This window comes from Aptenodytes patagonicus, chromosome Z, assembly GCF_965638725.1.
Source record: "Aptenodytes patagonicus chromosome Z, bAptPat1.pri.cur, whole genome shotgun sequence".
NCBI lineage: Eukaryota > Metazoa > Chordata > Aves > Sphenisciformes > Spheniscidae > Aptenodytes > Aptenodytes patagonicus.
Window position 1 is genome coordinate 32,305,836 of NC_134982.1, and position 25,775 is coordinate 32,331,610.

Sequence of the window (25,775 nt, forward strand, 5' to 3'; positions counted from 1 at the left end):
GTATGTGCAAGATTGTTATGCTAATGAAACTGAAACAACCTTACTATTCTTTATCTAGTCTTTTTAATCATTTTGGGAAGTTGAACACACTTTATATTTGGTAATGTTATACATGCCAAAAGTAGTAACACATTTAAGAGACTATAATCAATGCAGTGTCATTATTTTCCAATAAACTGTTTAAACTCTCCCTTAAATGAGAAGCCTACGTTAGTCTTACAAGATCTCATTTTAAGGAACTCTAAATCCACACCAGTACAATACCATCTTTTATCTTACTACAATCAGTATCAAAAGTTTAAAAATCAAATAATATGAAATTCCTTGTTATGTCGCCTTTTGCTGTGCCATAATATGCCAACCACTAGCAAAGTACTTTTTACTCTTTGCCGTCTAGTTCCTTTGTGGTAGCTACTAAATCTTGGTAACATGGGGGGAAATACAGAAGTCGGAGCAAAAATATAATGTGGAAATGATTAAGGTTAAGGAAGTTTTATAACATTAGGCTTATTTTACAATAAAACTAGTGGTCCTCCACTCTGATTCATAAATACTATTTTTGTACATATTCTGTAGCTTTTTTTTAGGCAGGAACAAAAACTTGAAAAGGTATGAAAAGCACATTACAGAATGAAATACCTATGTATACTACAGTCATTTTTACTAAATCAAATATGTTATAGAATTTTGTGGTTTTATTATCATCTTAACATCATGTTTCCTTTGCATGATTGCACAGTTCTTCTTGAGAGAATACCGTGGGTTCCACCTGAATGTATTGAGAATCCCAAACAATTAAGCCTGGCCACAGACAAATGGAGTTTTGGTACTACTTTGTGGGAAATCTGCAGTGGAGGAGACAAACCTCTGAGTGCACTGGATTCTTCAAGAGTAAGTATTACTGGGTCTGCAGTCTTAACAGTTCTTTGGACACTTCTAATTTAAAACATCTGCTGTTGCAACTATATCAGCATGTAAAGTGGTGTGGCCTATGACCACTGTAGGAAAAGGACACTTTTACTGGTAGATAATGATCAGAAATGATGATTTGAGGCTTGCTTTTATGTTGGTTATTTTGATTTTTATGGGGACAAAGTGCAGAATTGCCAGTATTATCATGTTCATGTTTCTGCTGCTTTGTTGCAACAGTATATCACTTTAAACAAAAAAGATTTCTAACAATGTACGTGGATTTTAATTCACGTTCTAGTAATTGAACATCTTAAATACTGTAAGACTTTGTGTGTTGCAGACAATTCTACTATTTTAGCTAAACCAGAAATGTTAACTTTGTCTCAACTAGGGGTAAGGGGTGGAGGGGAAACACATTCCATAAAAATATTATTTCATAGAATCATAGAATAGTATGGGTTGGAAGGGACCTCTAAAGGTCATCTAGTCCAAAGCCCCTGCCGTGGGCAGGGACATCTTCAACTAGATCAGGTTACTCAGAGCCCCGTCCAACCTGACCTTGAATGTTTCCAGGGATGGGGCATCCACCACCTCTCTGGGCAACCTGTGCCAGTGTTTCACCACCCTCAGCGTAAAAAATGTTTCCTTATATCGAGTCTACATCTACCCCCCTCTAGTTTAAAGCCATTCCCCCTTGTCCTGTCACAACAGGCCCTGCTAAAAAGTTTGCTGCCATCTTTTTTATAAGCCCCCTTTAAGTACTGATAGGCTGCAAGAAGGTCTCCCCGAAGCCTCCTCTTCTCTAGGCTGAACAACCCCAACTCTCTCAGCCTTTCTTCACAGGAGAGGTGTTCCATCCCCCTGATCATTTTCGTGGCCCTCTTCTGGACCCACTCCAGCAGGTCCGTGTCTTTCTTATGCTGAGGGCTCCAGAGCTGGATGCAGTACTCCAGGTGGGGTCTCACCAGAGCAGAGTAGAAGGGCAGAATCCCCTCCCTCGACCTGCTGGCCACACTCCTTTTGATGCAGCCCAGGATACGACTGGCTTTCTGGGCTGCGAGCGCACATTGCTGGCTCATGCCCAGCTTTTCGTCCACCAGTACCCCCAAGTCCTTCTCGGCAGGGCTGCTCTCAATCCCTTCAGCCCCCAGCCTGTATTGATACCAGGGGTTGCCCCGACCCAGGTGCAGGACCTTGCATTTGGCCTTGTTGAACCTCATGAGGTTCACACAGGCCTACTTCTCGAGCTTGCCCAGGTCCCTCTGGATGGCATCCCGTCTCTCTGGCGTGTTGACCGCACCACTCAGCTTGGTGTCATCTGTAAGCTTCCTGAGGGTGCACTTGATCCCACTGTGTCTGTGTCATTGATGAAGATATCAAACAGTACCAGTCCCAATACAGACCCCTGCGGGATGCCACTCGTCACCAATCTCCATCTGGACATTGAGCCATTCACCACTACCCTCTGGATGCGACCATCTAACCAATTCCTCACCCACCGGACAGTCCACCCATCAAATCCATACCTCTCCAGTTAGAGAGAAGGATGTTGTGGGGGACCGTGTCAAAGGCCTTACAGATTCCAGATAGACGACATCTGTAGCTCTTCCCGTGTCCACTGATGTACTCGCTCCATCACAGAAGGCCACTAGGTTAGTCAGGCAGGACTTGCCCTTGGTGAAGCCATGCTGGCTGTCTCGAATCACCTCCCTGTCCTCCATGTGCCTTAGCATAGCTTCCAGGAGGATCTGCTCTATGATCTTCCCAGGCACAGAGGTGAGACTGACTGGCCTGTAGTTCCCCGGGTCTTCCTTTTTTCCCTTTTTAAAAATGGGGGTTATGTTTCCCCTTTTTCCAGTCAGTGGGAACTTCACCGGACTGCCACGACCTCTCAAATACGATGGATAGTGGCTTAGCAACTTCATCCGCCAATTCCTTCAGGACCCACGGATGGGTCTCATTGGGTCCCATGGCCTTGTGCACCTTCAGGTGCCTTAGATGGTCTCAAACCTGATGTTCTTCCACAGTGGGTGGCTCTTCATTCTCCCAGTCCCTGCCTTTGCCTTCTGCAGCTTGGGCGGTGAGGCTTGAGCACTTGCCGGTGAAGACCAAGGCAAAAAAATCATTGAGTACCTCCGCCTTCTCCATGTCCCAGGTAACCAGGTCTCCTGTTTCATTCCGGAGAGGGCCCACATTTTCCCTTGTCTTCCTTTTATCCCCGACGTACCTATAGAATCTTTTCTTGTTGCCCTTGACATCCCTGGCCAGATTTAATTCTGTTAGGGCTTTAGCTTTCCTAACCTGATCCCTGGCTGCTCAGGCAATTTCTCTGTATTCCTCCCAGGCTACCTGTCCTTGCTTCCAGCCTCTGTAGGCTTCCTTTTTGTGTTTGAGTTTGTCCAGGAGCTCCTTGTTCATCCATGCAGGCCTCCTGGTGTTTTTGCCGGACTTCCTCTTTGCTGGGATGCATCGCTCCTGAGCTTGAAGAGGAGGTGATCCTTGAATATTACCCAGCTTTCTTGGGCCCCTCTTCCCTCTGGGGCTTTGTCCCATGGCACTCTACCAAGCAGATCCCTGAAGAGGCCAAAGTCTGCTCTCCTGAAGTCCAGGGTAGTGAGCTTGCTGTGCCCACTCCTCAGTGCCCTAAGGATCTTGAACTCCACCATTTCGTGGTCATTGCAGCAGTATTTGCTTCCTTAGTTGGAAGCAAAAAGATTGTTTCTTTTACTACGCTACAAAAAGATTTGTAGTATTATTTTTGTAAATGGACTGTTACCGTCTCACAAAGCCTGATCTGATTTCTTGGGTATTGTAATCAGCTACTACAATAAGCTCCAAGGTCTACCTAGACCTAGCTTATAGATATCTAGGTATTTCAGAAGTTGCCCTCCTCTCCTGTACTAATCCACATTCTTTCATAATACTCATGAAGCTTTTTGCAACTGGAGGAGCTCAGGCAGCTCACAGGTGGATAGAATTTTCTGCTGGACCCATCCAGTTGAGGTTTTATGAAATTACCAGTAAAGGAGACACCGTCTTATTATCTTTCTCTGTTTTCTTATCTTCCACCAGTAGCTGACTGGGAATTTCTGAACTGATTACTCCAAATTATGCCAGTCTTGCGACATTGTCAGCCTTGGCTTTCCATGTAAATTGGTCAGATGTATGTTCTGTGAGATAGCAAGTCTAGGTTGAGAGCTGTATTTTTTGGCTGCTCTGGTGAGAATGTTAAGGCTTCTGCAACTCTTCGTGGTTGTATATTAAAATGGCTTTTATCTATTTAATTCCAGAAACTACAGTTTTATGAAGATAGGCACCAGCTTCCTGCCCCCAACTGGACAGAACTAGCAAACCTTATAAACAACTGTATGGATTATGAGCCAGATTTCAGGCCTTCATTTAGAGCAATTATACGTGACTTGAATAGTTTGTTCACTCCAGGTGAGTCTGTGATACAAGAAGAATGCACTAGACAAAAAGAACCCTCATTCCTCTTGGTTCCTTTTCATATGGTGCCTTCCTTTTTGGTATGTTGACCCACAACAACTCTCCAAAGCAGCCCAGGAAATCTAAGTTGCTAAGGACACTATGTTACTGCTTTTTAGTTTGTTCTAAAAGAGAACACATTAAAAGTTAGCATTATCATTCAAAGCAGTTTTCTAGTTTGATTAACGTCTATCCCAAACATTGTAGTCTCTTAACCAAGTATGTTATGTTTGTGACTCTCTTTCTTTCTTCTCTCAATAAAATAAATAGGTATATTCTTTTTTCCAAGTGGAAGATGCATGTTATCACAAGCCCTTGTGAAGTTTACATTTCTCCTCTCTGCATTAGTGGAGTTGTTGCACAATAGTTGCTAAACTTGAAGTACAATAGGCCTGCAAAAAAGAAAATTGGAAAATTAAAGCAAGACTTGCTATGAGTCAAGACAAATCATTTGGCTTTTTTGTAATACATCTTTGTCTTTGACTGCAAATTACTATATAGAAATTAAGATGGTTGTTAATGTTCTACTGAGCTTGCGTTATGCCAAGTAGGTAGAACATGCCATGATTGTAGTAAGTTTCTTCATTCTCCTATTCGCTTCTCTGTGCCTCCTGTTCCCTTTGTCTCTTTCCTTCTTCCTCCTACCCCTCAGATTATGAGCTATTGACGGAAAGTGATATGTTGCCAAATATGAGAATTGGAGCACTTGGATTTTCTGGTGCTTTTGAAGATCGAGACCCAACACAATTTGAAGAAAGGCATCTTAAGTTTTTACAGCAACTTGGCAAGGTAGGATGTTTCGAAATTCTCTAATTGTCTAGGAAAGAACTATGGTTTTTAGTTATCTTCTGATAACCCCATATATATTATTTACATTGAAAGTTCTGTTACAGTCATATTTGACCACAATGTGCAGTTCCTTTTAGATCTTTTTTCAGTTTCACAATATCATTAGCTAGAAGAAAGATAGCTGGCCTCTACAATGAATCCGGTCACACCTAAAGGCTAAAATCTTTTCCAGTAATGCAGAGCTGCATCTGACATAATCTTTTTTTTTTTTTTTTTTTTAATACTTGGTATTCATTTAAAAATGCTCCAGAGCAGTCTTGCATAGAACTAGTGGGGTTAGGGTTTTTTGTGCATGCATGTTCTGAGAAGTCTGAATATGCAGTCCCTAAATTCAGTAGGGTCTTTGAGATATATGTGGGCCTTGAACTTTTTAGGCTTTAGAAATCAGCATTTGGTTACTAGTTTTGCAAGTCATTGCAGCCTGGCTGTGTGAAAGCATGCCTAGACAGATGACCAAGTGCAGCTGGCAAATCTTCACCAAGTACCATTTTTCCAGAATGATTCCTTGCTGTTTTATGTTTTTTATTGACATGATAGCTGTACATTCCTTTGACTCCAAGTACTAGTGAAAACAAGCCTGAAAGCGAAGTAGCAGAACTACTTCTGTTTGCAGATGGTTGGTTGTTGACTGTAAATGGTAGCATAGCATAGGGAGAGGAACAGAGTGGTAGGTGATGACTGCATAGGGAAGATAAAGAAAATATAAACAGAGGAGGGGAAGTAGGTAGAACATTGTAGGTAGAACAAATGGGTTAAGAACCACCAAGAAACAGAGGAGAATTAAGAGCCAAGAGGAACCTAAATGAAGGGGTTTTTGCAAGTGCAGGAAAAGGAGTGTGCCAACTGACAGTTTGGAAGTGCAAATAGAAATTTGTGAAGGGGGAGAAAATGAATGGACATCACCCCCTCTCCTTGTCCTTGTTTCCTCCCGTGCTGTTTGCTTCCTTTCATAGAACATGTTTCTTATTCTTATAGAACCATTACCTGTGATCCTGCACTCTCTTTCTCTCAGGGAGGTTTTGTGGCATTTCACTTAAATAATCAATTGTGGTCACCTTAATGCTAATATACTGAGCACTGAGGCAGTATGAACAAGCACTAAGAAAGAGACAATGATGTGGACTTGTTTTTAACTCAAGTATTTTGATTTGTGATCTAGGGAAATTTTGGCAGTGTTGAGATGTGCCGGTATGACCCGCTGCAGGATAATACTGGGGAGGTGGTGGCTGTGAAAAAGCTGCAACATAGCACAGAAGAGCACCTTAGGGACTTTGAAAGAGAAATTGAAATACTTAAATCTCTGCAGCATGACAACATTGTTAAATACAAAGGAGTATGCTACAGCGCAGGTATGTGCTATATTGAATACACCTTCAGGTGTACACCTAAGTATGCATACTGAGAAATTCAGAGAGGTGTTTATGAAAGTCACTGACTTGTCCTAACTTTACCAGGACTTAGAGAGTACAAATCAAAGGAAGTAGCGTCTGTCGTATACTACTTCTCAGTACAAGGTGGACATTTTATTCAGTGAGCTCATTGCATAATTTGATTGATTTAGAGAAAGTACCATTTTGACAAGTTGCTCAGTTTCTTTATCTTAAAGCATAAAATTTTTCCTAGAAAAGAATTTAGGGTTAAGTGGGAAGATGCAACCATTTTGTAACTGTTGTTTTTAGCTCAGTGTAATGCCCCAGAGTGGATATTGCCAATTCTTGGACAGCCTACCCAGTAAAAGACTAGACAGGAAAAAGTTTCAGAAAAGGATGTGTTTGAGTGAATTGTTGATGCTGTTGAAGTTGATGGGTTCTGCCCAGGATCTTATTGTAAAAAGAAAAATCTTGGGTTCAAAATCAGACTAAGTTTTTAAAGACAGTAAAATTGCTGACCAGTTGATGTCAGTTGTCATTCTGAGTTTCATCACAGCAATGAGGAGGGATTAAATAAACACAACTATACACATGTGGCACTTTTTGCTTTGAGTTGGCAATAGTAGCTCAAGTATTGATGAGATGATCTTGATTAGTGATGCTCTGTATACCAAGCATATCCACATTATTGTTGTGTTTAAATAAATGGCATTTCCTGAACAAATGCAGTTAACTAATATATGAAAAATCGCGTAGTGATGTACATATAATAAATTATTTTTTGGTATTGATTATTTTCTATTACTTTTATTCATAGACATTTGTAAATATTTATATTTCAAAACTTGTCATTGGAAAATGGCAGAAAAATTAAGCATATTTTTTTTGTTGTTGTTGTAAAAGGTCGTAGGAATCTAAGATTAATTATGGAATATTTACCATATGGAAGTTTACGAGATTATCTGCAGAAACACAAGGAGAGGCTGGACCACAAGAAGCTTTTGCTGTATGCGTCTCAGATATGCAAGGTAGGGAATTTCAGATGATTGATATTTTTCAACAAATTTTTGTCTCTTTGGTCTTGTCTCATTTGTCTCAAAACAACCATCATTGGTTGTTTTGATGTATCTTATATAATACTGTTGGGCTGCTAGCACCCCATAACCCTAAAAAAAGCAGCAATACATATTCATGTACTCAAGAACTGGACAGACTTCTGAGTATCTTAATACAGGATGCTGAGACTGGCCTATCTGCTGACTGAGACAGAATATACTCCATTTATTTTTGTTTATTTAGCTTACATTTGCTTAGCTTATATTTCATTCAGAAGAATTAAAACCTCTTTTCTCCCTAACGAGAGCTGAAATAAAATTTTGCAGGGGCTAATATACTCACTCAGGGAAACTGTTCATGACATACTGTAACTGATTTTTCAGAACTTGACATTCAGCTATAAAACCACTATAACAGCATGTATATGTTTAAGAAATTTACTTTAAACTGTATATAGTATTAGCTTATTTCACAGAAAGAGCAAAGCTATATGATTTCTGTATGAAGAACTATAGGCCATAGAAGTTCCCAAAGCTGTAATAAATTATTTGCTAGTCTCAGTGGTTGGTACTGAACATACTTCATAAAATTCTGAAAAGGGGGACAAACATCTGATCTTTACTGTGATATCTCATTTCCTCAGAAAGAGGGCTTATGCCTACCCTAGTTTTATTCTGTTGTTATGCTTTAGATACAAGAAACTACAGACACTTTAGATTTCATTGCCTGTTTGGTAGTTTGGGGAAAGGCGGGGGGGCGTAAAACAGGGGACAGGCGGAAGTGAGAAAAGGGCGGGGGGGGAAGACACACCCCCTCAAGGCATGTACCAGAAATATTTTTAAATTCCTTTCCCCAATACCAACATCAAACACATGGAAACAGTAGGTTACTTAAAATTAATGAGTATTCTTCAGGGTATGTAGCCCACAGATATTCTTATGTCTGGTAATATTGCACTGCCACATTCAGAGCAGAAAAGGTTTTATCTGCAGAAAAGGCCCGACAAGATTTAGTCAGGAGAGTCTCTGCCAGAGCCAAGATCTTCTCCAGGCATTCAGACGTTCACCTAGTGAATAGAGCTCGATAGTTCCCTGCTTGAAACTGGACTGACTCAGTAAACCTTTTAGCTACTGAACCTGGGGCATGTACGGAAGGATGCTGCATGCACCTTTAGCAGCTGATCTCACCTTCACGTGCTTCACTGAAGCAAGGCTAGGTGGGTAGTCTGCAGCAAAAACTCCTTGATGAGCAAGCAATGTGCAATGAGGTTAACTTACCAGTGCTGGTAAGTCACTGAAAACAATCTTCCTTCAAGCAAAGAGCTGGAAGAGTCTAACACTCAGCACCACCTAGGGGGACGGTGACAGTGAATCTTTCATAGAATAAAGATGCAACAGCGATTTTTGAACATGCAAAGGCTGCAGCCACTTACCTGTTTTATTCTGTGGCCATCTCAGCCTATGACCTGAAGGATCATAAGGTGCCTGCCCTGTTCACTCTCATAAGAAGCTGTGAAGCTTGCATATGTAAGTCCTCAGAACTTATCCAAAGCCTGAAGGAACAACAGTGGCAACGTATCTCAGGACCCTGCCAACATATTTCAGGACCCTGGTCTCTGAGACAGAGGTATCTGACAGGAGGACTGAAAGGTGGATTCTGGCCTTTGCAGGCAGTGCAAGTATGTCAGGAAACTTTAGGAAAGGAATTGTATTCAGAAGGTACAAAGAAGAAGGTTCTTAATATGTGTGTGTACATACACATACATAAAAGAAGCATCAAAATATTACAGGTCTTCAGGATGGTGATGGGAAGTCAAAATAACAAATGAAATGACTGCTTCCTAAGTACCAAGCACCAACCAAGAGGAGGGGAGCTAGAATCTGCCTTCTGCAGATACTTTACGTGGGAAAACATCCTGCTTTCATGTGACAAAGCATGGGTACACATGGTATGAGAATGTGGGAAGTCCGCATATAGGACTTGCTCTTAAAGAAGTTCTTTTCTTCACTTCTAAGGGAAGCAAGGTCTAAGAATTACAGCGTATGTGTCTTGCTTTGCACTGTTGTTGTTGTACGACCTGCAAAACAGAGGTTATATTGATCGCTTTAAGATTTCACTCCGATCTGCAGCATTCTTTTACTTCAAAACAGCTTAATTAAAAACTTAGTACCTAATATTAGGAGAATGGAATCTGAATGCTTTTCCTTCTTCTTTCAGCTGATCATGTTTCCCCCTTTCCTTTAGCTGTTTTTGCTTCTTTTGCAATGTTTGCTCTTTCAGCATCTCACATCTCTTCTTTCTGCTGTGCATTTCTGTCACTCTGTTATTTTGGTTTTTTTTAAATCAAAAATCTTTCTCCCTCTGTCTTGCTGCTCTTCTCTCAAATGTTTGAGAGAAATGAAGGCATGCCCATACCTGAGGGTTAAGATGTTTGCTTGCTTGCTGTGTTTTGGTTCCTTACTACTATACTAGGAAAGGGTTCCTGACTTAAAGGTGCTATTTTTTTTGTGCATATCTCATACTGTGAAAAGCAGCATTTTCAGAGATGGCATTTGTTTAGTGGTGATGTTTCTGTAGATGTAAATTAGTGCAGCTGTTCTCTGGTGCAGCTTATGCCATTAGTACAGCTTGTCTCGTGGCAAGCAATAGGACTCTCTCTATATTCAACTTTAAAGAATCCTGACAGTAGAAAGGCAAATAAGGAAATTAACTTCTTCGTGCATCTGATTTTTGGGATGTTCTTTTCTGCTCTTTTGGCCCTGCATTTTGTTAATACTGGCTGATAGGAGAAGAGGCTAAGAATAAATTTATTTTTCCATCGGTTAATGCTTAAAGTACTTCAGGTGTCCTTGCTGGAGAGCCCAAATATAATGATAGAAACATTTGAAATCACATAATTAAACTCAACTCCATTGTTAAAGTAGTGCCACAGGATTATGATTTCCACTTAGAATTTGCATGATTTTAATTAAGTATCTCTCTTGGAATAGGTGTTTTCCAGGCTAACAGAAAAATTACTATCATCAGAGAAACTTTAGGACTGTTTTCAGTACAGTATATAGTAGTAATAAAAAGTTATAGCATTTACATAGACTGGTTGTATCAGAAACCCAGGAGTCTCACTTTGAAAAAGCTAGGTTTGGTATTTTTCAAGATCGCAGTGGATAAGCAGGTAATGCAGAACAGGGCATTTTTGAACAGTTTTGGAATAGGATGCGAGTAAACAGCGATGCCACCTAGCGGTGCTAGGAGGTGACAGGAGTCTGAGAGGAAGGTTAGACTGGACTCAAACGACTTCTGAGGTTTCTCACTTATAAAAAAAGAGAGAAAGAAATCTTTTGGCATTAATAGTATAACGTTGATGTTCAAAACTTTTGAGTTCAACAATGCTCTTAGCATAATTTGTTGCTTTTCAGTTGCGTTGAAGGAGTGAGATGCTTTCTTATGAAACTCTGAAGCTGACAGCTTGCCTTGTGTTTCCTTTCATGTGTGAGTCGGGTGTCTCTTGTCATTGTGCACTGTCAACTTCTGTCCACCATTTATTGCTGTGTAAGCAAGACCTTCTTTTTTTAGTAATGCCACTACACACACTGGCTTCTTCCACATTTCACTGTTAGCAAAAAGAATTATGTGCATTGGTAAGAAGGGATCCGCCGCAGCAAAAGATGACATGAGTTCAGACCAATGTTTTGTTACAGCAACCCATGGAAATATAACAATAAGCAGAACTGTGCTGGTGAATAATGGTCCATACAGAAGAGAAACAAGACACACAGGTGGGAATACAGTCAGAGAATAGTTGTCAAATTCAAGGAATCATAATATAAAGTTTCATAAAGCAATCAGGAAAGCAGATGTACAAAGTGAAGAAAAAAGATTAAATGAAATGGGTAAATAGGACAGTCTTCTCATCTGCCCTGGATTGTGTAACTTAGCCCAAATTTTGTTTTCCTTCTGTCTATCACTGGCAAACTGCATTTGGTCACAGAATGGAGCTGTAACAGCTATCCAGCTACATAATCAAAAAACAGTTGGCACTGACAGGTGCTCAGTCTGTCTCCCTTCAATTAAGGGAAGTCCCTGTGCTTGGAAAAAGTAACTCCTCAGAGAAGACAAATGTTTAAGCACACTGATTTTGGTAACAAACTGTGTTTGGTTTTAACTTCGAGGTTAATTCATCCCTTTAGGGAAAGTGGAGCTACTTCATAGTAAAAGTAACTCTCTTCCTATTGTGTTTGTGAACTTTACGCCTAGGGCATGGAGTATCTGGGTACAAAAAGATATGTTCACCGGGATTTAGCAACAAGAAATATCTTAGTGGAGAATGAGAACAGAGTTAAAATTGGAGATTTTGGATTGACAAAAGTCTTGCCACAAGACAAAGAATACTACAAAGTAAAAGAACCTGGTGAAAGCCCTATATTTTGGTAAGTCTTCTTTTGGTACGTGAAATCATGGCATGTTTTCAGTTTTTGCGGTTTCAGCCAATTGTTTTGCATATTGTGGAATTTTTAAATGCGAACTCCAAGTCAGTTACCCGGCATTGTGAAAGTCACATGCATGATGTCAGACTTTACAGAACAGCATGTAGGACTTTTCAACATACTTTCAAAAAAAAAACCCTAAAAATTACCAAAATATTTAAAAGAAATTGTATGCAACAGGAAAGATACTCAAAGACAAAAGAAATCTAAAAGGGCCCATTCCCCAGTATGCTTTCAAAGTTTTGGACCTTTCAGTTCCCTAAACACTGGTTGTTTATATCTTCTAGCTGAGATCTGTTGTATAGACCCTCTGACCAAATGGAGTTAAATCCCACAGACTGTAATTAGCAAGGATAAAGTGCTGGGTTGAATATTTGGGTAGATGTCTATATTTGGGCATTGAGCTTCTAGAAAAGGTCTAAGTTACTCCAAAATACAGTAATGGTCCAACGAGCTGCATTTAGCTTGGAAAGGAAAAGAATGCTCTATGTAGCCTGTGGGAGACTGAAGGATTATGAAATGGAAATTGGTAGACTGTGTTCAGAATGCAAAATACATACTTCAGTTCTGTTCTATAAAGACATAGAAATACCTTAGAAAATATCATGTTACACAGAACAATACTCCTTTTACCATATGTTGCAGGTATGCTCCAGAATCTCTGACAGAAAGCAAATTTTCTGTGGCCTCAGATGTGTGGAGTTTTGGTGTGGTCTTGTATGAACTCTTCACATATATTGACAAGAGCAAAAGCCCACCAGCTGTAAGTACATAGTTAATGGTTCCTAGAAGTTTTTTGTTTGTTTATTTAAATTTTCGAAAAGATACAGATTGTTCCTATAGCTAAATAGGTTGATACTTAGTGATCCTTTTCTGGAGATACCTTAGTGTTTATGAGACAGCATCCAATTAGAAGCAGCAACATGCTAAAAAGTATTAGTATCAAGCTATAGAAAGGAAAGGAGATCTGAAAATTACCTGATAGTCTGTGCAGATCTTATCCATCCTGTAACTCCAAACTGTTTGAAAAAGAGTTTAAAACCTTTCATTATAGATTGTTCTTTCTTGTCCTTCATGGAGACTAATCCCAGGTGCAACTGTTAAATTGCAACATGGCATGTATTTTTAATGCTATTCCAAATCTAAGGCTGAGCCAAACAAATATGTAAACATTAAGTTGATTTAAATAAGGTAACTTAAAGTTATTTTGTTATGTCACCAGAACCCAAGTTAGTAAGTTCTTGAAGTTCAGGAAAGAACGGGAGTGGCTTTTTGCAGACTGTTGACAGACACCTTTAAAGACAAATTCACAGTGGATGGAGGAAAATACTACTTGTACACTGAGTAACAGTTCTCCAGTTGGAAATGAGATTCATGATCTTACTTATACCTAGCAGTCCTCTGCAGGCATAACAGAGGAGAGTTGAGCCTTATATATTTACTGGAGCTGTCCTCACCCTTAGCCAGTATCTCAGTCCTGGCAAATGTAGTTTTGAGAGCTGAACAATGATGATAGGCAAAAATGCACTTGGAGGATAACTGCATTGACCTCAGTGGACCTCTTTAGTAGTTTGATACAATGACAAAGCTATCAAGGAAGAACTCTCAAGGCAGGGGCAGCTCTTCCTGCATAATACCATAAACTCTGCAGACACGTGGAGTTCTTCTTCAGAAGGATTATGAAATGGAAAGTGGTAGAGTAAGTCATGGGCTCAGGTGGAATATACTTTGAATAAATCAACTCTACATGTGCATTCACCACTTCATCAGGTTGATTATCCTATTGATATGTATCAAGAAAAGTTAATTTTACCAGTTAGCCAAAGCAGTCTGTTTAACTGTCACAGTCTTTATAACTATACATTGTTTCCCCAACTTTAGCCATTTGCACATTCTACCAACAGTTGTTTCACATTTTCATGACAAGGATCATTAAAGAAATTTATGTAGCATTGGAGGAAAAAAAATTCCTTTATGTTGTGCTTAGAAATTATTTTCAGTTAATAGTACTTCCTCATTTACTTTTGATCTCTGGCAGTCAGAGTGAGATTTTAATTTACTTTTTGGGTTATGTTAATTTTTGGATAGCAAGATTTATCTAAGCCATTTTTGCTGGCTTTAATTATGCTAGTTTCTGGCCTGTAGTTGCTGATTAATCCTGTTAGTCCTTTTTTTATGCATCAGTATGATGTTATCAGTTTTCTGTTTGACTGGGATTTTTCAAAGCATCAAGATCTTGATTTAATGTTTCAGAGAGCTCTTTAGAATAAGCTGTGAGGTTTATCCTTTTAAAACTAGTTAATCATCAGATGATGATCATTTTTTAAGAAGATTTTTCACTTACTGCTTTAAATTGTGTATGTATCATCCTATTTTTATCCACACACACAAAAAAATCTGTAATGATATATTCTATGGACTTGTAATTTATAATTTTATCATTGTTATATACTATTCTATTTATTATTATTATTATTTATTCTTCTTATAAAGAATTTTCCCTTGGTAAGAATATTGCAGCATCTTTTTTTCCTTTAAAGTTATTTATGACAGTCGGCCTTATGTTTCAGGAATTCATGCGCATGATTGGCAATGATAAACAAGGACAGATGATTGTATTTCATTTGATAGAGCTTTTGAAGAATAATGGACGACTACCGAGACCAGATGGATGTCCTGATGAGGTGAAGTATTGTATTAATACATTACTGTAGTCTGAAAGGTGCTCGGTCAGGGTGAGTACCTCGTAAATGCAAACCTTGTGTTTCTTCTGCTTGTTTTACTGAAGTATTTATACAAGCGGAATGGCTGTGCTGTTATTTTACCAGTTGCACGATGAGTATAATCACATTTCTTTTCTTATTCTTTAGATTGCATTCCCTCGGGAGCCTAGTATGTAGTCTTTCTAAATATATGAACTAGGACTATTATGACTGACTGCCGTACTGGGGCACTCAGCTTCTGTTTCAAAAATATACATTTATTAAGATAATGAGATTAGTATATAGAACTTCTTCCATGGAAGTCCCACGTAGAGGTGGTTCTTCAAAGCTGTGAACTGTGGATTCTTTTGAAGTCTGTAACGTTTAGCAGAAGTATCTGATACCTATGTAAGGTTTTTCACATTGAATTCCAAGATTTAAAGAACTCCTTAGCTTGATTATTTTCCTTCTCTTGCTCTTCCCTCCTCAAGCATAGGAATACCCACGTTTATCATGTATAGTGTTCACTGTCAAGCATTCTCAGCCAAGAGCTACCTGCAGACTGTAGGCACAGTTAAGTATATGAATCAGATTTTGTATGTTCAGGGCCTTCAGATTTGTATTCGCGTTCTTCGTAGATACCAAAGTGTATATGTATGTAAAGCCATACTCAGAGCACACAAATTAATTCAGTGTTCTTTTGTTTTTGCTAATACTCCAGATGTTTTAAGAAATACTTTCATACTACTTCTAAGTCTTGTAGTTCTCTATTCTTCAGAGCAGAGTGCACTTCAGCTTGAGTCAAACTGGTAGGGCTGGGTAGGTGAATCAGTAGGGAAAGAATGTAAGTAAAATAGTAATGCTTTTTCACATGTATAACTTCCAGCTCAGATCAATTGCTGCATCCCTTTAAAATCAAGGACACTTGGCAGTAAGTTGAGAAATAATCCATTCAAAACTGGAGACAGAGGAGAGATCAGGGTCAAGTGGTATAGCAGAGAAGAAAAAGAATGGTACAGGTGGGGCAGGGAAGCCACAGGGGAAGAAATAGTCTATAGAGAATCAAAAGAGAAGTCTCTGAAGTAACCTTGCTTGCATTGTATGTATGAGTACAGCAGTTGTTGAATTGCAAAGGTTTGACTTCTTGTAGATAACCTGAATGTCACATGTATAAGATAATACATAATCTGTTTTACTGAAACTGTATCCAAACTAATGCAAAGGTTTCAATGTCTGACATTTCTTCAGATATCACAGCAAGATGGAAATGTCTCTCACTTGTCAGAAACTATGCTCTTCCCGTTTTGACCCTGAAAGGCCAGTCATCACAGATATTAAATCTTCCAGATGTCTGTAGCTTACAAGCTGCTTGAGCCTTGGGTCTAAAGCAGCTTGGTCAATGCAGGAGTTTCAGATTTGCTGAAAAATAAGGAACTGATGCTACGTTTTTTCCTGGGAGCTGTGCAGATAGTTCTTAAGCAACATGTAAAAAATTGTTGAATGGAAGTGTGAGAAGTTGGTAGTAATAATGTGGGTTAAATTAGTGAGAAGAGTACAGGTGGAGGGTCTTGGCAAGTTGTTTTGTGACCAGGCATCGGGTACATGTTTGGGAAAAGAGAAAACTGTTGCCAAATGCCTGTAGTAATGGAAATTCCTTCCAAAAATCATTTAAATCTACTTCTACTCGAAGTGGGTTCAGTTTGCATGGTAGCTTTTCTGGCTTATTTCTGGTTATATATGAAGAATAATTAAGAATTTAATATATAAATGTGAAGTGTATGTTAACATTGCAGGGGAAGCTTAATTTAGAATTGCTGTCTTTGTAAATCTGATTTTTGGTCAGACTTGTAAAGCATTTGTCATTTTAAACATTTTTGATCTTTCCAAAAAATAAGAGCAACCAAGACAATAAAAACTTAGCAAAATAACGTCTCTTAAGTTTCAAAAACTAGCTGAATGAATTCTCATACTAACTTTAAAAAAATAAAATCTCCTTTTACAATAAGGGCTTTTGCAGAGCTAGCTATCCTCACTTCATGCTGCCATTGGGATCAAGCAGATAAACTGACTGGTATAGCAAGACTTTAGGCACACGTTTGTGCCACTGTTGCTTGGAAGCATAAAGTTAAGCTGGATGTTCTTCGGACCGGTTCAAAATAACTATTAACTATTTGTAGCATCTGTTTACCTACTACCGATTTTCTTTGTTTCTTCTCCAGATTTATGCTATCATGAAAGAATGCTGGAACAATAACGTTATCCAGCGCCCCACCTTTAGGGATCTTGCTCAGCGAGTGGATCATATAAGGGACAACATGGGTGGATGAGAAAACTGTCCCTCCTTCAGAAGATGTGTTGGAATGCAGAACAAAATGTACTTGGTCTGCTGTGTGTAATTGACATATGTACACTTGTGCATCTTAACCTTTGCTGGAAGTAAAATCTGTGTGGCAAATATCCTATCTCAATCTGCATACTGAGGAATCCTGCTGGTTTTCTTCATCAGGATATATTTGTTACTATGAGAACATGCTGAAATTCTCAATAGGGAGAGAAATTATTTTTCTAAATAAAATCTAATATATGGTCAGTCTACAACACCATTATTTGCCTTACTTGGCAATGCAAAAAAGAGATGACTTAAAATGTGGTGAGATTAAGAGATGAAAAGACAGTGTATTTCCTTGTTGAAATGGAGATGCACAGAAAAGACTTCTACAAGTCTTTTCACACTGATATATAGTGACTTGGCACCCTGGTTTGTGTGTTGCACAAGGGCTTGTGTTTGTTAATACAGTTTTATAATTTTTTCATTGTTAATGCAGAAATGGCTTCTCTGTATAACAAAATAGAAGTGGTTATGTAACCCAGAAACTTTTAATGTGCCTGTCTGAATCAGTTATTAGCCAGCAATATATGCAAAGAGATATAATAGGCTGTGTGATGTACTGTAAGTATTTTGAGGGAAAGGGAGCAAATTGTTCTTAATTTGGAGAGCCAGAAAACCTACTCATCCATGTGAAAATTTTAATTTAAAATGAAAAAGCAAATATGTTATCCAATTTTTCTTAGTCGTCTTTTCCTCTGTTGAGTAAGTATTAGATTCCCTTTATATAATTGAAGCTACAGTGATAACAAGTAGAAATGAAGCCATTTTATACAAGGCAGTGTCTTCAGTTTGTTTCTGAATATGAAAAAGCTAAAAATACTGCTTTTAAATGCTGCTCTTTTTATTCTTTCCATCTTTGGAATTTTCATGCAGTCATAAGTTTATCTATAAGTTGGGAACTTTTTAAAGCAGAATTAAAAATCTAGAAAATGCTCTCCATTTCACAGTTCCTCACTTTGCTGTTAAGATGATCGCCTTATACCTTCCTTCCAGTACACAAAAAAGAACGCTTATGGCCCGGTATCTGATACGGCCAGTCACAACCACATCAAGTCTATTTTGTAATGAAGTGGCCCAAGTTACCTCCTATTTCTTTCTGTGGTAATACCCAACATAGTACTAGTTGGAAGGAGGAATTACAAGTGCAATTGCTCCACACTCAGTGGGGGGCAAGGACATGATCCCAGTTACTGAGAACTGGAAGGAGATCAGAGCTACCTGAACAGATTACTTATGCTGTATAATTCAGCTTTTGAAGTAAGTCTAACAAATTTATGGACAAGACAACTCTTCGGTTTTGCCTCCAGGCATAAAACTTGGGGATAATCTCATATGTCAAAGCAGTAAAGTTGCAGATTTTGTTTATTTTTAGTTCAAGTAATCTTTTTTGTTTTGTTTTTACTTATTCTTAAGCATTATTGTTTGCAAAGTACAATGCTTGTTCTTCTTGGACTTCTGCTGAGAGAAGTTCAATTAAGGGGATATACAGCTTGGCAAACTGACCTGGCATCCAGATTTCTATTTAAAACAAAGTGTTCATTTTTTAGATTTGTGGCAGTTGAGTCAGTGAAACAGAGGAGTTACTTTCACTGTGGGGCCTCCTTAAGATTTGTGGTTAACTACATCCATCTTATCAGAAGTTTAAGTACCTCAACTTTAAAAAATAAAAAAATTTAAAAAATCCTTAGTGTAACATAGTGCCAGTATAGCAATGTTTTGTACCACTATGATGTTTCTCTCCCACAATCACTCATACAAAATTCTGATTTTATAATACGGGAGATTGTTAAATAGGGAGGGCATCATCAGCCCTCTTTCTGCCCATTGCATTTAATAATATTTTTGTTGGTTTTCTTGCCACCAAGCACTTGCATAGATAATTTTAAAAACTAATTTCACAATCAGTTTTTAAGCTGCAAAGAATTTTACAGTTTAAACTTTGTTCAACTTAACATGTTTTCTCCATTTCTATACATTGTTTGAAGATTTAAAATTTTGTGCAAAAAAAAGTCTTTGCATTTGTAGTCTGTTGTGTGTACATGTTTTTTGTAACAAAAGATAAAGCTTTAAAGCATTGAAAGAGCATTTTAGCTGGGTAACATGCAGGAATTATGTAAAATTTGCAGTGTATAACACTCAGTAGCTAACTGGTTTCCAATATATAGTAGATTAAACATAATTTATGTAAAAATCTCAGGGAAGTTTGTGTAATGCAATGAAGAATTCTTCCAGTCTGATATTTTTTCAAGTGAATAAAAAGTCTTTTTCTTGTTCTACTACAGTATGACTGATTACGTAGTCTATTTGATTGCATAAATATAGTGTTGAACTCAAGGACAATTTTTAGGTGTCTTGTGGAATTTTTTTTTTTACTTTAATACGTTATAATTTTTAGAGAAAGCCATATCTTTACACTGCAGTATAATTTTGTGCTGTTGGTCAGGAACATACAGTCTTTTGTAACGAGTCTGTGCAAAGGGCTTGATCATTCGGGATGAGTATTCTTAGCTGGGTGAATAGGACCAAGTAGTGCTTAGGACTCTCGGGGGGGTTGTGGTCATCTGCAGCATCAATGTTTAGGTCCTGGAGCAGACCAAATGGTTTTCTCAAAAAGCTGTTGAGGATGTAAATGCAGTGATTTTGCTGAACTTGCTACTGCCAACTGTAGTAACCTTTTTAAAAAACAAACGAAAACCACTGCATTTTAAAAGCTCTCAGATCTACAGTAGCATTGTATAATGCCATATTTTTATATAGCCTTTGTATTAACAGACTCAGTTCTTTGTTTTAGGAACTTTCTTCAGTTGGCATTGTGTTTATCATACTTCAGTGTAATTATTATGCTACCCAAAATGCTGTGGGTTTTTTTGTAGAAAAAGTGCCGGTTTATGCATACATGACTGCTGCTACGATGTAGAATTAAAATATTAACTACTGCTTTGCACTTATATTTGAAGTGAGAGAGTTTTTCTGGAAGTGCACAATATATCTTATAGAATCTCTGCAAACAAGCATTGTCTAGTATAATATTGGTTTGTTGTTTATCAGTATAAATATGTTAAGCTTCAAAATTAGTTTTTAAATATATTCCACAACCTTGCAACAGTCATGTAATAAGCCAGAGGAGGAATGAATTTTTAGGAAAAGAACCCCATATTCTTGTCAAGTCCTAGTATTGATTAAAAGCTTCCATAGTTGAGATAATTGTTACTAAACGTACGGATTAATATAACTGTAAAAATATATGTAAAAATTATTTCAATTTTTTTCCAGAAATCGAGTGTTTAATTGTTGCATTTAGTTGAGATGTTGACCAACTGCCTTGAAATGTATGGGAAAAGATGTTACTGTATGAAGTATGAAGAAATGTAACTCTTGTGTAAAGAAAGCAAGCTTTTCAGGAATGTGTGATTGCAAGCACCTGGAGGATAGAGTTCTGAGAGCAAAAGTAGAAGCGTAGAAGAACAGCAAGACTGATGGAAAAAGGCTGATGTTCAACACTGAAGAAGCTTTCTGAAATGTGAAATGCACGGTGATTCATGAAAAACTGATGTCTACTGAAAATGCCATACCATGACAAATATGTGCTAATATATTTCTAAACTGTGTATTGTCTGCCTTAAATACTCACACAGACCTAACCTGACTGAAAAATACAAGAATTACTATACCAAAAGAAACTGCTTAAGGTTGTGCCATGCCAGACAGCAATTTTGAAAAGGTGTTTGGCTAAGAAGTTTTTTCTGAATTTTGCTTTTTGAGTAAGAGGTTTACAATACTTTATATTAAAGTATAAAAAGTCCCTTTAGGGAGGGGGGGGAAGAAAAGAAGACACCTGCTACTTCTGGTTGGACTGCAAACATCTGAACACATGGTTTATTGAAGAGAACATGAAAGGGATGTTTTTTAGAAAACTGTGTATTGATACCTGAAACTTAACTGTGCGTTTCTTTTGAGTTTGGATAGTGAAAATAAAATAACTAAATACAATGAATGGCACATGCCTGCCAAGATTTTCTTTTATATAATGCCTAAAATTAGTTACTGATGTTTAAATCGCTACTGAGGAGAGCTGGTCTGTTTAAAGGGGTATAATACAGCACATACAACTTTGTGACGTTTCCAGAATAGGCATATGTGGTGTTTGTCTTTTGGAAGGAATTTACATGTCCCAAAGTAAAGGTGGTATATTGGGTGCTCCCTAACAATAAGACTGGGGGGGTTAATTTTTTTTAAGTTTTCATTAAGCTAATTATTTTGGGATGAAGAAGCACTTCCCTTTACGCTGAGTATTTAGAGAGAAGCAAGTCTGTAAGACGGGGACCGCTAACAGCTTGCCTGTTATCAGACTACGGTTCTTTAGAATTTCTAACACAAACTCTTATGAAACCACTTCTTGGTTTGCATTACTTTGTCATCTTTTCATATGACTTTCCTGTAACTTTACATGAAAATCACCACCACTTACCTTGAACAGAGTTGAATGCTGCTGTTAAATTTTGAGAAGTACAATGGCAAAATGGAAAATGCGCATAGAAATACAAGCATGCAAATATATACTTAAGCTACTCTACTGTGGTAGAAGTATAAATTAAGCTAGTTCAGTTACCCCTTCCCACACATAAAAGGCATCTTCTTCTCGGAGCAGATTGCCTGAAGATTTGATTTTCTTCTATGCGACAAAATACGATCCTAATGAAGTTTAAAGGTGGTTATAGGTAGCGTTCCTGCTGTTCCAACACCTACTAACATAATTGGGGATCTTTAATCGTTCTAGAGAATAAATTTCTGGGAAAATGAAAACGTTTGAAGAAGAAAATACTGTAGGAGATTTAATAATGTCATGAAGCATGTTGTCCCCGTATCATAAAGCATGAGACAATATAGCCTTCAATTCATTTTCATGTTATGCTTGTAGTTTGTGATAAACATTCATAGTGGTTTTAATGAATTTTGAAATTCAGGTTTAGAAACCTGTCAAACTGCAGTCAGACTAAGTGAAACATTCTTTGTGGACAGTAATAAGGAAAGAAATACAAATGTCCAGTATTTGCAAAGATTACCCCAAAATACTATGACATAATTTCAGGAAGGATTGAGGAAGGCATTTAAAAGAAAAAACAAATAGAAACTAATTATGTTAATTGTATAAAGCAACCATTTTGCTAGTTCAGATATTGGTCTATTATAGAGTATTGGCACAGTTGATTCTGCCCTAGAAATGCAGACAAATGAATAGATACAAAGCCAATCACTAAGAGCAAGCGCAGAAACATTAAATATTAAGGTTATAGCTAAGTAATACTAATAAAAGCAGAAGAACAAGGTAAAGCTTAAAATGCTTCAAGTTTTATGTGACTAATTATTTTGAGCAAAGCAGAAACATCCAGGAGTGGAAAGGATTCAAGAACTTTTAGGTAAATTAATACTGCAGCACAGCAAGTATTGAATTCTGATGAACTGTATTGTGTTGGGTTTGTTTTGTTTTGTTTTTTCTTTTCAGGGAATGAGAAAGACTGAATAACGTACTAAACTGAGTTACTACCTTAAACTTCTGCAAGACTGCAATAGCTAATTTGCTGTGTATCTGTTTTTCTGTGTATTCAGTTGAATTTTCCATATGGAGCTGTGCCATAAAACTTTAGCTTGTTGAAGAATATCAGTCAAAAAACCCAAAGCAACTCGTATAAAAACAGCTGTGCATCACTTATGTTTCCTGTAAGTATTTTTCCCTTTCATGTTATAAAGGTGTGAAACTTTTAGTGGACTTATTAAAAAAAGAAGCTCATATCCATATAAGCTTACTAAAAAAAGTCAAATACACAGTGGCCTCTGCAACTAAGTAAGATCACTACTGAAAGAGTCTGGGTGGTAATGGAGCTGTTATTTTAGGATCCAATTTTGACATTTGCATTCTGCCCAAGTATTGCCTGAGACTTTTTTTTTTTTTTTTAAATTAAGCAAGCTACCTCTCCTCTGAATTACATGATTTCTGTAGAGGAAGATTTAACTCAGTGGAATTCTTCAGCCAATGCAACTTTATTCCATTTGTCAAGTTTATTCTGAGACTCTATGAAAAAAAGCTGAGCACCCTGACAGGTTTGAAACTGTGTATGGTAGTTTGTCCTATTCTGGAGTTAAACCAGATTAAGGTTTTGGTTTGAGAAGGTAAGTGCATGCACACATTGAGTTGCCATATATTTTCCAGAGTTTCTCATGTGAAATGTATAAAGGGACAGTGTAGCGCATGAGTAACAACAAGCTTGGTGCTACAGGGGCAAGCGTGATACCTGTTTGCATTAGTTCCTGTTGTTTGTACAGGAGGTAGCTGCTCTCAGAAAGCCATACAACCTGTTTGTGACTCCACTGCACATCTGACTTGCACTCGGGTGAAGCATGTGATATACTACACAGTATTAACTCTAGAAAATAGGAATTTGAAGGCAAACAGCAGCCTAGAAGGCAAAATTCTCATATTAAAGCCAAACAAAATTGGACTGAAAGGTAAAACTTGGGGAAATCCAGGTATATAACATGCAAGCAATTCACGGAGCCCGATACTGCTGATGTGAACGGGTCAAAAGAAAAGGACTGGAAGAATTAAATCTGTAAAATGTTGCAATAAGCAGTAAGGTCTGAAAGACATGACCCAATCATAAACCAGGTCATTTTTTTAACTCCTCCTTCCTAGAGTATCTGTAAAACTGTAGTGCTACTTAAATGCCTTCAAAAAAGTGAGCTACATTTGAAGTAATGCTAACTCAGAAGCTTTACAGCACTTAACAGAAGAAACATGAAGTTGAACAAAGGAGGACTGGGCAGTTCGGTACTTGCTGGTGCTGCCTCATTGTACCCGAAGTTGCTGGTGCAGCTGGGAGGCTGGCACCCGGCATGGCAGGGGTCTGCCTCTCTACCCCATGCCGCTGTGCAGCATCCACCCACGCTGCTGCACAAGAGCTGGCAGGATGCTCTGTGTGGGGAGTCCCCATGATGGCAGAAATACTGGTTGTCACAGCAGGCAAAAACAAGAGCTGCATGCTTCAAGGGGGTTTCGGAGGGAGTGTGTGTACCTTAGTAATTCTGGTTCACAGTTGTTGCCATCGGGTCAATATATGTGCAGACCCCAAGGCACATAGGATCTGGAGCTCTGGGAGCAAGGCTTGCTCGCTCTGTCAGGCACAACTGGAGGTATAAGGGGAGGAGGATCCCTGAGTCTCTAAGCAGCTGTGTGACACCCAAGGGTTTGCAAGGGCAGTGTGTAGGGGACCTTTCTGTGAGGCCTTTGCAAGCCCTGGGCTCACTCTTCCAGAGCGCACCCTTTTGCACCATGGCTGTGGTGAAGACTGTGGCACGTGGCATAGATAATTAATTTTTTGTAATGCTATCATTAAAAAAAGCTGAAGTAATTGAGCTAAATTGCAATTGCTAGGGAACATCAGCAAAACCTATAGAAAACATACCTGAGCTTCTAACCCCAAACTGCAGATTACTGGAGCATGAACTAGAGTTCAGGAGCATGAGGTTCTGTTTAAAACACGAACACACAGTTTGATGAATGGATAGCTGGAATTGAGCTCCCCTACTTTTTGCATCCATACTCTTGACTAATACTCTTTTCTTAGCAGAAGAAATGAATGACAAATGGTGAGCAGAATGGTATCCAATATTGAAAGGTCTTTATGAAATGCAACTTAAATTTCAAATCTGTGGAGAAGATCTAAATAAAGAATAGAATCATAGAATCATTAAGGTTGGAAAAGACCTCTAAGATCATCGAGTCCAACCGTCGACCCAACACCACCATGCACATGGAACCATGTCCCTAAGTGCCTCATCTACACGTCTTTTAAATACCTCCAGGGAAGGTGACTCAACCACTTCCCTGGGCAGCCTCTTCCAATGTTTAACCACTCTTTCAGTAAAGAAATTTTTCCTCACGTCCAATCTAAACCTCCCCTGGCGCAACTTGAGGCCATTTCCTCTCGTCCCATCGCTTGTTACTTGGGAGAAGAGACCGACACCCACCTCGCTACAACCTCCTTTCAGGTAGTTGTAGAGCGCAATAAGGTCTCCCCTGAGCCTCCTTTTCTGCAGGCTAAACAACCCCAATTCCCGCAGACGCTCCTCAGAAGACTTGTTCTCCAGACCCCTCACCAGCTTCATTGCCCTTCTCTGGACACGCTCTAACACCTCAATGTCCTTCTTGTAGTGAGGGGCCCAAAACTGAACACAGTATTCGAGGTGCGGCCTCACCAGTGCCGAGTACAGGGGCACGATCACTTCCCTACTCCTGCTGGCCACACTATTTCTGATACAGGCCAGGATGCCATTGGCCTTCTTGGCCGCCTGGGCACACTGCCGGCTCATGTTCAGCCAGCTGTCGACCAACACCCCCAGGTCCTTTTCTGACAGGCAGCTTTCCAGCCACTCTTCCCCAAGCCTGTAGCGTTGCATGGGCTTGTTTTGGCCAAAGTGCAGGACCCGGCACTTGGCCTTGTTGAACCTCATACAGTTGTCCTTGGCCCAT

General features: G+C 38.7%; 1 protein-coding gene across 1 annotated transcript in view; it reads left to right on the top strand.

The window, feature by feature from the left end:
- The window catches only part of JAK2 (Janus kinase 2), a 57,057-nt gene extending 35,815 nt beyond the window's left edge, over positions 1 to 21,242 (top strand). Inside the window, exons 16-24 of the mRNA XM_076362823.1 lie at positions 740 to 891; positions 4,203 to 4,353; positions 5,051 to 5,187; positions 6,407 to 6,596; positions 7,521 to 7,645; positions 11,928 to 12,100; positions 12,803 to 12,920; positions 14,728 to 14,841; positions 17,079 to 21,242. Of these exons, the coding sequence (XP_076218938.1) occupies positions 740 to 891; positions 4,203 to 4,353; positions 5,051 to 5,187; positions 6,407 to 6,596; positions 7,521 to 7,645; positions 11,928 to 12,100; positions 12,803 to 12,920; positions 14,728 to 14,841; positions 17,079 to 17,186 (1,268 nt within the window). The 3' untranslated portion in view covers positions 17,187 to 21,242. The remainder of the gene's footprint in view (positions 1 to 739; positions 892 to 4,202; positions 4,354 to 5,050; positions 5,188 to 6,406; positions 6,597 to 7,520; positions 7,646 to 11,927; positions 12,101 to 12,802; positions 12,921 to 14,727; positions 14,842 to 17,078) is intronic.
- Positions 21,243 to 25,775: the final 4,533 nt, after the last annotated feature.